This window comes from Neodiprion pinetum, chromosome 3 (assembly GCF_021155775.2).
Source record: "Neodiprion pinetum isolate iyNeoPine1 chromosome 3, iyNeoPine1.2, whole genome shotgun sequence".
In the NCBI taxonomy this organism is placed as follows: Eukaryota; Metazoa; Arthropoda; class Insecta; order Hymenoptera; family Diprionidae; genus Neodiprion; species Neodiprion pinetum.
The window spans coordinates 31,011,691-31,024,382 of NC_060234.1; the positions used below are offsets into that span (position 1 = coordinate 31,011,691).

The 12,692-nt window shown below is 49.8% G+C and overlaps 1 protein-coding gene across 8 annotated transcripts in view; it reads right to left on the reverse strand.

Annotated features, from left to right (window-relative positions):
- cut (homeobox protein, cut) overlaps positions 1-12,692 on the reverse strand; it is a 98,310-nt gene that overhangs the window by 14,808 nt on the left and 70,810 nt on the right. For 7 of the 8 annotated variants that reach the window (XM_046615269.2, XM_046615271.2, XM_046615274.2 and 4 more), the window contains exons 4-5: positions 4,086-4,404; positions 863-1,948 (exon numbers count right to left, since the gene is read on the reverse strand). In XM_046615269.2, coding sequence (XP_046471225.1) covers positions 863-1,948; positions 4,086-4,404 — 1,405 coding nt within the window. The remainder of the gene's footprint in view (positions 1-862; positions 1,949-4,085; positions 4,405-12,692) is intronic. The other variant, XM_046615275.2, reaches the window with a different exon arrangement.

Here is a 12,692-nt window from a genome sequence, read left to right on the forward strand (position 1 = left end):
CCCCCACTTACCCCCTACCGCCATGCTATATTCCCAGGAGCTATTAGTCTAAACAATATGGCTGCCAAACGCAGCAAACAATCGATACCAGATAGGTACCGTTGGCTGCCTAATTTAATTAAGATAATTAATATTATTCATGGGAGAACGTTGGATTTCTAATTTAGGACAGCCCGCAATTATCAAGCGGGAAAAAGGCGAATCTCGCCGGCATGCGGCAAAAGCCTCCATACGTTGTTATATATACATACCAGGTTATCGACGAGTTCAAGACGTCACCGGGAACATTTTCTCGCAACGTAAAATATACAAAAGGTATGCTGCGGGTAAAGTTTCTCTACTGAAATCCCTTTACCCGGATACAGGTTGAAACGAAATTATGATATGTCTGACTGGTTGGAGATGTACAATTTCCTACTATATTTTTGGTGTGTTGAATTGAATTAGTTAGCGGCAGTTACTACATTCATTGTTAGTACGTTGAAGTAAAATTAGAGCAGTGCATAGATAGAAGAAACTTGTACGATAGCGTGGTCGATGGTAAAAGCATATATGTATATATATATATATATATATATTATATATATATATATAGAGTATGTGTTGTACTTTGTACGAATACGTGCGCACCCTATACCTACGATTCGTCCCGTAGTCTAAATTTCTAGCCACCATCATCCGGCCTTGCTATCCTCCTTCGCGTCTCTCTTCCTTCTCAGTCTCCTCACATCTCGCTCGGCGTAATTTTTTGAAATAAAAATTTTCTTTTTCTTACTCCTCCCTCCCTCCCCCCGCACTTTGTTTAGTCTCTTGGCCACGGACCACGCGCTCGCAAAGTTGGAAATTGGATAAGAAGACTCACCTTTTTTGGGGATGAGAGATTTGAGCAGCATGACGGCGTTGTCGTCGCAAGCCCAGCCATGCATCTTTCTATAGCTGTCTCTCCCCTTCTCCGTAAGCTTGTCCCACGGTTTTGGCTTGCTAAGCAGCTCGCTGACCGTCCCCTGGCTGAGTCCGAGTACGTATTTGGCGAATAGCCTCTGCCCGATGTTGTGTATGGACAAGAGCTCCCGCACTCTCCTCGCGATGTGAAGGGTGTCGAGGTTCTGGGAGGCGTACTTGTCCATGTTGTAGCGGAGCATCTCCTGGAGTCTAGCCTCCATCGGGTCGCCCTTCGGGATCAGCGACTCTCCGAGGCGTCCGGCCATGCCGGCTGCGCCGAGTTCGTCGGCGAACCGGAAGTGCGCCCTGTGATCGTCGAACCGAAAGGGACTCTTGAGGGTGTCGAGGACACTGAGACCACCGCCGATATTGTTGTTGGTCAGATGATGGGAGTTGTTGTTGTTGTGGCAGGACTCCTCCACGGGACTCTTTGGCGGAATTCCGTTCATTGACGGGGGCGCGGGTTGATGGTGCTGGTGCTGGTGCTCGACGACGGTGGGGGGCGGTTGAAGGCTGGGCGGCGATGTCAGGCCGGCCGTCGAGGAGGGCGTCGGTGGTGCTGGGGTCTCCTGACCGGGAATCGGCGTCGGTGCTTTTTCCGAAGCATCCAGACCGCTACCCAGGGGGGTGTTTGACTTTGCCGGGGTGTTGGTTGAATCTGTCGGTGACGGAAGATGGTTTAACGAGGGCCCGTGCAACAGCTGAGGCTGGCTTTGCGAGACTTGGGGATGCTGCTGACTCATGATAGACCTCTCCAGGGACCGCCTCCAGTTGGCGACGATCTCCTCACCGAGGAATGAGCCGAACGTCTCCACGTTTTGGAGCGGCGGATGGAACAGCAGGGAGGACGAAGAGGTCGCCGAAGAAGGGGTCGGGGTGGATCGGGTCGGGGCTGGTAGAGGAGGCGGCGGCGGTGGTGGTGGGGGTGGCTGGGATGCCGAGGGAAGCGCGTTGCCGCCGTGGGGCGAGGCGGTCGCGGCTGGCTGCAGGGGGGAAGCGAGGCCACCTGCAAGCACCAAAAAGGGGCCCCATTTGGGTCAGCCAATCTACGAGCTCACCACCATGTCGAACAAATCTCTGACACATTAAGGTTACAACTGTCTCTCTTTCCTTTTACGTTCTCACGGACGTCGCGTGGTGCAATTGCGTCTTCCGCGTAAAGTAAATCGCGCCGATCGACCGGACTTGCGGGGAAGAATGTTCCCTCCGCAACGACAATGCGAATTGCAGTGCACGTCCGCGGACTGTGCGGTGGGATCAAAGGAATTGTTTTGTGTTCGTACTCAATTATGAAAAACAAGAATTTATCCAACTGGTAAATTGAGAAATAAATATTTCACTCATGATGGAGGATCATCGTACGATATAAGTGGTGCTTTTGTTTCACAGAACTGCGATAGTTTGACGTTGAATTTGAGCGAACGTTGACAACAACGGATAGGATGAGTTGCGCATGGAAGAGGACTTTGGCGTTGGTAGCACGTGCTGGTTCGTGGCTTCGACGTTTCGGGGTTTCGACTGTGGGGTGCAGGGACACGGGGAGCCACAGGGACGAGGACGAGGACGAGGACGAGGATCCGGTGGGCGTGGAGTATGGGTACGGAGACAGGGTGGTTTGAATCAGAAGGGTTGACGTTGCAGTATCTCTGCCTCTGTCTCTCTTCGCGTCCTGGATCGATTCATAATAAACTCGGTTTCGAAACAATGCCCCACGGGCAAATATTGCGTCCACAATTTACGTTGAAAGTTTCAAATTCGTTACGTTAGTACAGATACATGGCAGACGTCCGACTCACAGATCTGCCCGAGTATGGTAAGAGTGCAGCCGAAGCGTAAAAGAAACACAGAGAGACAGAGAGACGAAAGAGAGTGGGAGAGGAAGAAGAAGAAAGAGTGAGATGAATGGGAAATTAGACAAAGGAGGTGAGAGGAAGGAAGAATTGAGTTATGGGAAGAGAGACGGGATACGTCGGCCGTGAGACACAGAAACGGGGGAGGAATAGAACTGACGGAAAGAGACAGACGAAGAGATAGATACATGGGAATATACCGACGGACGGAGAATATGTGATATACGGATTGAGAATGAGAGACAGAAAGAGAGACAGAGGATAGTCAGTACACAACACAAGCAGGATTATTCTGAAAGCTTGTCGAGTATAGCTTGATGCCTTTTTTTTTAGCCTTAAGGTTTTAGTTTGTCGACCGAGCTTAGAGAATCAGGCCTGAAGATGAGAGCAGCAGCAATTAGCATTAGTAGCAATGACCGATGCAAGGGATGGACCAGCGTATGTCATACGCCGTTAGGCTTGCTTCTAAATCTAAACATTACAGACATGATAAAAATTTGAGCGATTTGATCCGAGTGACCCGAGCTGCGTGTGACGACCGAAGTCGTTCTCGTCGACGAATAATTGTCGTACCAACGGTTGATCGAACGGGGTGAACAGATGCCATTCGAAAACAGAATAATCCTTTCCGTGTAATAACAGGTAGTTTCGAGAGACCATTCCCCCAGGCTTGCAGAGCTAGGTGTACATACATAGACAGATACGACAAGATGGGCGACGTTGCCCCTCGAGCTACGGTAAAAGAACGGCCGACTATGCACGTAAGGTATACGTATACGCACACGTACGTACGCAACCTGTTGCCCAATCACAACTCAAACGTGACGATAGAGAATTTCTCGTGATACATAATGGAAACTTCGCTCTGGATGAGTCGACATTTGGTAATACTCTGTCATTATCCCGTTTAATTGTGCATGGAGTGGATGACGTGCTACCATTTCAAATAATGGCCGTTGGAATATGTGCAACGTATATTCTCCTGCCGGCAATTCATCTGTTACTCAACAAAGGCACAACAAGAAGACGTTCGAAAGACACCCTCTTTAATATCATTGATCGAAAATCGTTCTGTGCAAATTCAATTTCACGCGTATACTACAGACTTTTTCACATCAATCGGGATAATTGCAGATACCTTTCTCTCCTGCTTCAATGTCGCTACCGTTACACCTATTGCACCCGAGATGAGGCACACAGGGGTTTGTTCGTTTGTTCGCTCGCTCGCTGCCTCGTTTGTGAAAAGTTTGTCGTTCACGTGCTCGAGAAAAATATACGAGAAAATTAACTCACCGAGTGCGTCCGGCGTTGTGGGTGGTTTCAAGTTCTCCGTTTGCTGAAGAGCTTTCGTCCGCTCCAGAAGAAGATGTTCCAGGCTTTTGCCCGGTTCCCCGGTCGGGATTTGGGAGAAATCCACAGACCTCAGGATGCTGAGCTCCCGTTTAAGGTCGTCATAGTCTCTTTGTCTCTCGAGTCTAACTTCCAGTCTGTGTATGTGTTGTCTCCGTAGTTCCAGCTCCTCTTCCAGGCGGGCAGTGGCTTGGGTGCTGGTCTCTTGAAGCCGTTGCAGGCTCTGCTGCAGTCTCGTAACCTCTTCGCTCAGCTGACTGATCTGTAAAGTGATAAAAAATAGGAGACACGATGAGTTCGAGTCTCGGCAAATGCGAATTAAATGGTCTAACAAACGAAAATTACGTACAGAAGCTTTCGCTGAAGGAATTGTCATTGGGATCCTCAAAGACACCGTAACGGTCAAGAAGCTTACATACATACACATAAATGCGTATAGACTACGGCAAGCGGTGTACTTTGTCAATTTTATTGAGAATATACATCTAAAAGGTATAATATTCGAACCGGTAATTGCCTCTATATACCGAATGTAATTATCAGGGATTGAATTAAATAATACCTTCCCGATCGGCTCCGATAAATACCCTCGGAGGGATTACTTCGTTATTAATTATTTATTGGTTTTTCTTTCTTAATTGCTTCCGCGCTTATTCATGCCCTATCGACGTTTCTTTGACGACAAGGTCGTTGTTTATTCAAGTAGGTTTATTAATGACAAGAGTGAATTGATGATGCTCCGGGGTTTTAATGACGCTTTGTGCCAGCTACGGGTGCACGTAAGTTGTCGTTATACCCGTTCTCGTTGTGATTGTTGTTGTTGTTGTTGTTGTTGTTGTTGTTGTTGTTGTTGTTGTTGTTGTTGTTGTTGTTGTTGTTGTTGTCGTTGTTTGCGGCGGGGGATTCGCGAATATGATCAATTACGATAGACTACCGGATTCACGTTCGCATGTGTACGAGGGGTGCACCCCCGCACGAGGGAAATGGGTGGAGGGTTTGCGGCGTGCACCACGCTCAGGCAAGAGTGCATCAACGTAACGCGGTGCACTCGAGGCCCCCGCAGCACGTAGCGAACCCCGCGGTAAAAATGATCAAATGAACCGTGTTACTTTGAGGCTGCCACTGCCGAGCGATCGCTTTTTCACATCTGCAATACACGCTGCACTTTCGCTAACAACCGATCACTGTGCAAACAAACGCGAGACTATGCAGTCACGCGGTTGGAAAAAGTACGCCAATTATTTTCAAAGCTTCACAAATTTTGAATCCCATTTTTTGAGTTGATAAAACGTGTGAAGTCGCAGCGAAGAGATGAAGTTTTCAAATTAAAATGAACTACCTCCTTTGGTGTCATTTCAAGTAGAGGTGAGTGAAGAAGTTTGCGTATTACATGCAACCTTGATACCTGAGTGTTAGAAATTTAACGTATTTAATTAGCCCTCCGGACTTTGAGTTATGCATATTAGGATTTATGAATCTTTGTGAAGTTTGTCGTTCGACGAATTTCAATAAATGTTTCAAATCGAAGAGAAAGTTTATAGGAACGTGTGTATTAACCAACAGAGTTTGGCAATTTCGGAAAATGCTTCCGACCACGCAAATTATAACATCGAAACTGTAACGGATTTGCATGGTCCGTGTAAACTGTACACCTACTTGCTGGTATTCGCATTCACTATTGCGAGTAGCAGTTAATTAACGTAACTCCAAATCACGTGGCTGTTAAGATAAAGGTATACGTATAACTCTGGCACAAATAATACGAGCATTCATCAGCGTTGCACGCACTATACTAGAGCACACGCCTCTAGGCTCTGATGCACGTGTGTATAATTTACTCGGCAGTTTTAGAAGTATACCTATGCCCACGTTATACGCGATATCGATTACAATTGACAAAAAGAAGAGTCTCTCGCATCGGATCGTGTACGTTTATACACACTCGATAAATGAAGCAACGAATGTGAGGGGGAGAGGGTGAAACAAAGTACGAGTGTAACACGCCGGTGATAACAGGTGAGGGTCGCTTCACGAGGAGCAGGAATAAAGATTCAACTTTAAAATTTGCAAATTTCCCTGGGGCGGGGGAGGGGTGCAGGATTTTATCTGTCGTTCAACGTAAGCCAGTCGGTAGGTACGGATCGAGCAGGGCTGTTCCGGTATCGATGACATTAACGGGCGAGGTGGTCCAAGAGCTCCGGTCTGATCCGCGCTGTTAAATTAAATGTCTTCGGCCGTTGCTAAAAACCGCAAAACCCGAAGGTCCCCTGCAATTGTCCGGTGGAAATCAACCTTTTGCTATAATTGCACTTATTACCTAGGGTTTCTCCCCGTTGTCCCAAACCTCAACGTTACCGCTAACGCGAAATTTGCCAAAATTACGTTACGGAAAGTGAAAGAGAAAGAGAGAGAGAGTAAGACATATCCGATCGGCGAAGTAGATCCTAGCCAGGAGCAGACATGAATTTTCTCGTCGCCTTCCCCATACCTATGAAATAACCCATGATGAAAACCCGCATGAAACAAAACACAGCGCAACACAATAAAGCGTCGCGTTTCTACTAGATGCGGTAGCGGGGGGTGAAATTTTATTAGTAGGGGAAGTGACCGCCTCTTTTCTCTCGTACCTTCTCCCCTTTCTCTGCACCCCGCCGCCCCTCCGCCATTTCCCCGCCCCAAGGAGTAAAAACAACGGAGAGGCCCGTGATCGATGGTCGTAGTGGTGAGTCGGGTGGCCGGCCGGCCGGACGGATGGACGCGGTGGATGTGACTCAAAGGGGAAGAGTCGTGGTCCAGGCGAACCGGGTTGCGAGGCGGTCGTGGAGACGGGGATGGGGGGTGGGGGTGGAGGCGGCACGCACACACGTATCCGTCACGGAGACACAATTTATACAATCGCAATCGGCAATACCGTGGCTTACTCATACATGCCGAAGGGCACGGGGGGGTTGCTCGGGAGAATCTATATGCATAAATGCGAATCTACGTTAAGGGAGTATGATCGCGGGATACGACGTAGGGACATGTACGGTGGAAAATGGTTACGGTGGTGGTGGTATAGATATTTAGCTGCAAGTTATAGCCGCGCGGCGGTTAGGAGATGGGTACAGAGGCGTCGAACGACCATAATTTACTATTGTTTCTCCCGAAGCGGCGGGCAGAGCCTTAATCCTCCATGATTTTTGCTATTTGCATTATGGGTGTAGAGCTTTTGTTTGCGTCCCTATTGATCACATTTTCTCCCGCGGTGTAATCAATCTTCACTCACACAGTCGCGTGCATGCTCAGAGTTAACACACCGACTAAGGTTAGACCCCCCTCGCCACCGTCCACACACCCGCAACAAGATGGCCGTGGCTTGGTATTAATTTTACGACGCGTGCTCCGCGGCCCACGTGCGATGAAAAGAGAGACGCCGCAAGAGCCGGCCGAGGCCGCAGCTCGTCCACCACCGTCACCGCCACACCGCTCTTTTCGTATTAATCGTCACCCCGTAAAATTGTCCCTATTTTTTTCACATTCCCCAGCATTCGAACACTTGCCGATGTTAAAAGTATATCCGACTCGACGGAGCCGGAGGCGCGTGCACCTACGATTTATACGCCACTCTAAACGTTACATAGCGAGACGAAGGGCGCATATTTTCCCCGGTTATAAAAAATAGCCGGACACGGACATCTATTGCAATAAAAGAGTACCGTACGTTATATGTATACGTCCGAGCACATCCGCCGCGTGCTCGACGCTTCGACTTTTTACAGGAGCAGCCCGCGGCTGCGGAGCGCTCTTAATTTCCGCCAATTCATTCCACCGGACATGGCATTGTAGCTTTTTAATCGCACCCGTGACTGAACAAATAATTCGAACGTTCCGCTGGATTGAGGGACTGGATGGGCAGGGGGTGTGGGGAGGATCAAGCATCATCTTTCTTCTCGGGCAGGAGACAATAATACCGGAATGATCGAATCAGTTGAACGTACACCCACCCGGAGACTGTGCGAGGTGTGGTACCCACGCAGCACGCGAAGGAGGATGGGACGGGAGCGGGTGAGTTAACCCTTCCGGACATGGTCGTCGAAAGGCTCACGTTCGCCACGACGAGAGAATGCCAATTAAAAGCCAGGCCCCGAAAGAAAGTTCAATCGATAGGACTATAGGAGGCGCCCTCTGTAGCGCGGGGTGGCGCAAGGGTGGCGTGAGGGTGGCAGGGTGGTAGGGAGTTCGGAGCGGAACACAGAGGGTTGCCGAAACTGGAAGTGGGAATTATGGGTAGGATTAATATGCAAGGACTGGATACGTGCCGCGGTAAGGGGAAGCGAAGCAACACAAGAGGAAGGGGTCCGTGAGGCGAGGGACGCCGGGGGGGCGGAGGGGAGGGAAATATAGGAAGAGAGAAACGGCGGGCGCGAAGGGGTAGGTATGGAGAGAGGTACACCTCTACACCCACTCACCGCTGGATGGCTGCGGGATGGGTGGTCGGGTGCGGAGGGGGAGGGGGACGGGGGTTGGGGGGGAAGCAGGGTGAGCATCTCATCCCCTCCATCGCTCCTTACAGGATACACGGGCAGCGGACAGCGGTATCGATTTTACAACTCGATATATGTGAATACCCACTTGTCTAATGACTGATCGGGCTTCGAGCTCCGAACCCTTTCCACCCCCGTCTCCGTCCCTGCTGGCGGCTCCGCCGCGACTCCACCAAGCCGCAGTCGAATGTATCTCGGCTCATTACGCGTTCTACCTTCGGCTAACGTCTCCCTTCGCCTTTCGCCCTTCACCCTTCAGCCTTCACCGTTCGCTAGCCCCTCACCCTCTTTAAACTCGACTCGCTGTCTCCCTCTCTCTCTCTGTATGCCGCAGCCTGATCCTCGCGGCAGCGATAATATACGTATAAATAGACACGGAGGCGAACCGATAATTGGTGAATTCGGTTGCTGCAGGCGCGTACGTATTATCCAAGGCTGAAATACGCGATTAGGGTATGAAAAATTGATACGCGAGTAGCCGAGGCGCAATTCGGAATCGCTGCGCTTTTCGGGACAGCCGGATATATGTATTTTCTGCACGGTCTCCGATGCCCTACCGCCCCCCTTGCCGGAGTCCTGCAGCGAGGAGATGAGTTAGGAGAAGAAAAGAAAGGCGGATAACTACGCTCGTTGGTGAAAAGTGATATCGGGTGTCTGGCCGGTTTGTCGGTAGGTATTGTTACGCGAGCCGGGGTGTGCATTGCAGCCAGTGGCAGGGGCGTATCAAGCGAGTCTCTCTCATTCCGGCGGCCACCTACGTGGCTGTAATAAGCATAAATCCTCCAAGAGCTTATCTAGTGGAAGCCAGAAGAACTCTAAAATAAAATATCATACATTCTGCCCGCCTTCTCCTCCCCCCTGTCACCCTGCCCACTTTCTCTAACCCCCTCTGTCAACCGCTCTCTCTTCCTCCGCCCCCGCAAGCCCCGTGGTTGGCTCCTCGCGTCTCCCGCGTCGCTCCCACCCTCTTGTGACTCGGGGATTTTGATTCTCTCGATTCCGGCAGCAAGCGGGCACGAATACAAAAGTCACCGTCTATGTACGCGGTCTATACCGTGCTGCACGTTAGCAGTCCGTTTGAAGTCGAGAGAGACGACGTATACTTATCTTCGGAAAAAAACTACACGTGAATATCAACCGCAAAGAGCGTATAGATAATAATTTTACCCCCATTGTCCCGGCGCGCTTGAATTCTCACGTACCACGTCCGAAAAAAAGAGAAACTAAACCGAGGGTGGTTGATATTAATGGCTGGCAGCCAGTCTCTAGAATTGTGTGCATGATACGTATGCGATGTATATTGAAAATCACAGGAAAGGTACAACGACTAAAGGTGGAGGAGAGCTCGGAGTCGGCTGACTTCAGGAGTTGAAACATCGAGTGCAGAGAATACGCAATATAATGAAAATCGGATGATGGAAAAGACTTGAAAATATTTCGTTATTACAGATAACCCATTTATGCCTCCGAGTACACGTGGATCTGATAAAATACCGTGCACACTCCCGCCACACGAGTTGAACACCTTCAATAAAAACTGATAAAAATCACGCCCGTGATTTGCGTTATCGGAGAAGCGCAAGTCCGCGAGGACGACGGTAGTGGAGCATTTAAGCCGAGACGAGAGAAGCCGTACATGTATGAGCTCGAACGTTCGCTGGAGAGAAATGTCGGAACGGCAGGGAAGCAGAGCGGTGGTACGGATAGGCGGCGAAGAACGACGCGGGAACGGAGAGAGAAAAAGAGAAAAAGAGAAAAAGCAGGGGGCGAAAGGAGGGGGCGTCCAGTCGGACGGATAATAACGTCTGACGATTCTCTTGCCACGGGGAAAGGAATTAATGATAAATGTCCAGGCATCAGAGCTCTGGACCATCGCTCGGCAGCTGGAGAAAGGCGGTGCGGGAGAAGGAAGAACAGAGGCGTGAGAGAACGGGAGAGAGGAGGATGACTTCCGTACAGAATTTGACAATCCGCGTACAGCTATTCGTGTATGAAATATTCGTCACGTTGAAACAGCGTCATCGTAACTTAAGGTTACATAATTACAGCTGATAACAGCGTTGACGTGTACATATTTGTCCTTTTCACCACGAATAAAAGAACCAGAGTTGAGCCTCAACGCGGTCGCGACTGGCGCACGAATTAGAGTTCGATTAACGCCAAATTTCGGCCCCAGTGACGAAATCCGTGCACATACAGTTAGGGTAAAATGTATAGGTATGGACGCACCGGCAGGGTGAAGCGTCGAGACGCCGGGCGCCGCGCGTGGACGGTTTAATCGGTGCGAGGCAATTTGCGGCGGCTACTTGTTGCCGGTGTTTTCGAAGCGGTGAACGAATTTTTCTCTCTCTTGTTTTCCATTCTCGCACTCTTTCGTTCTTCATTATTTATTTATTCATTTTTATCTCCAACCGTTGTTGCATTATAAAACGCTAGACCTCAAGCTACAACATTCGGTTTCTGTTACACAGCGGTAAATAAGGCGCGTTGCGCTCTTCATACGGGACAGATCTAACCCTGGAGAGTGCTAATTAACAAAAGTATACTGCAAAGTGTTTCGGTTCTCCGAGCTCCTGTATGGGAACGGTGAATCAGAGGAAGAGGATGTGGAGTCGTCGGATAAAATGTACACGGTTAAAGAATTGTGGAATCACATGCGTGTGTGTGTGTGTGTATAATGTGCCCATTTTACCTTCGTACACGCGGCGTATTCGCATATTGCAAAATTGCACGTTTCTAGCTATAATATAAGTCAGGGCGCACACAGGACCGCAGGACCAATGCAAAGTGACGCGAGGGGGGGGACCAGGAGGGCAGGGCAGGCACAGCCTGGGTTCGGGCATTTATTTCATAATCAGCAGCTTTCGAATTGTTGCCATTGTTCCGTCCGCGTATTGACAGAAATGCTCGATACGAAACTCAGCCGCTAATCTCTGACATTTATGCGCGGTCCTTGCGAACAAGTGTGCGTCCGCGGTCTCTCGGTGTGCACCTTCGATGCAACTGCAGCAGGAGCCTCGTGACGATTGTACGCGCATTATTATACTCTGTCATATATACATGTGCATACAATACATGTATAAACACACGAGACTTCGCGTAAGCGAACTGAAGGGTATTGTTTCGCCGCCTAATGAGAAAGTTGTGCGGCATCAGCTCGTCCGAAACAAGGCGAAACGATTGAAACTTTCAAGTTTACAGGAAGGAAATTTTTAATATCGGTAAGGGACGAAAATTCCTATCCTATATTCATGCCGCACCGATCGTTGCACGCAGTTGCACCCTCGAGGATAACGCGACGGTCTCACATCCTGCGGGTCCTGTTCTAAGGGCGGGGGTATAAAAACCGGCTGAAATCGAAATTGCGACGACGAATTCGTCCGCTGCGGATATTTTTCCTATTCAACAGCGCTTTAATTGCCATCGCTCCCGCATACACGTGTGTTATACAGTCATAGATCGCGGCGGAAAACCTTAGTCGTAAAAATACAGCGTAGTGATATAAGTTGCGTCATATCGACGTCGTTTGCCAGAATTTCACCCCCCCCCCCCCCCCCCCCCCGCCGCCCCTTTTTTGTCCGCCGGCCTCGCCATACCTACGATGCATATCGATACCCTCCCCTCAGCCCCCGCCCCCCTCCGCTCACGGTTCCCAGCCACCTAACTCACCCCTTCGTTCCGTAATGCAAATCTCTTTTTCTCCGAGTCTGGGTTTTAAATGCCTCCCTCTCACTCGAAGCCCCGCATATCTCGCGTCCCGGCTTCTCTCTCGCTCTCGTTCGCGGGATTTTAGCCGCAATCCTCCCCGCATCTACATCCTTCCTTCCTCATCCTGCACCTTCGCTTCCACCGAGGACTTTTTTTTGTCATTGTGGCTTATTCGATATATCGTACAGCGGCGGCTCTCTGCCTGCATGCGGGGCAAAAAGCAGCGGGGAAGAGGTGTGTGCGCGTAGCGTTGGCATCCGGGGGTGGCTCGCGGTGCCAGGGAGATATTGGAGACAAATGACGATACAAAATGCAT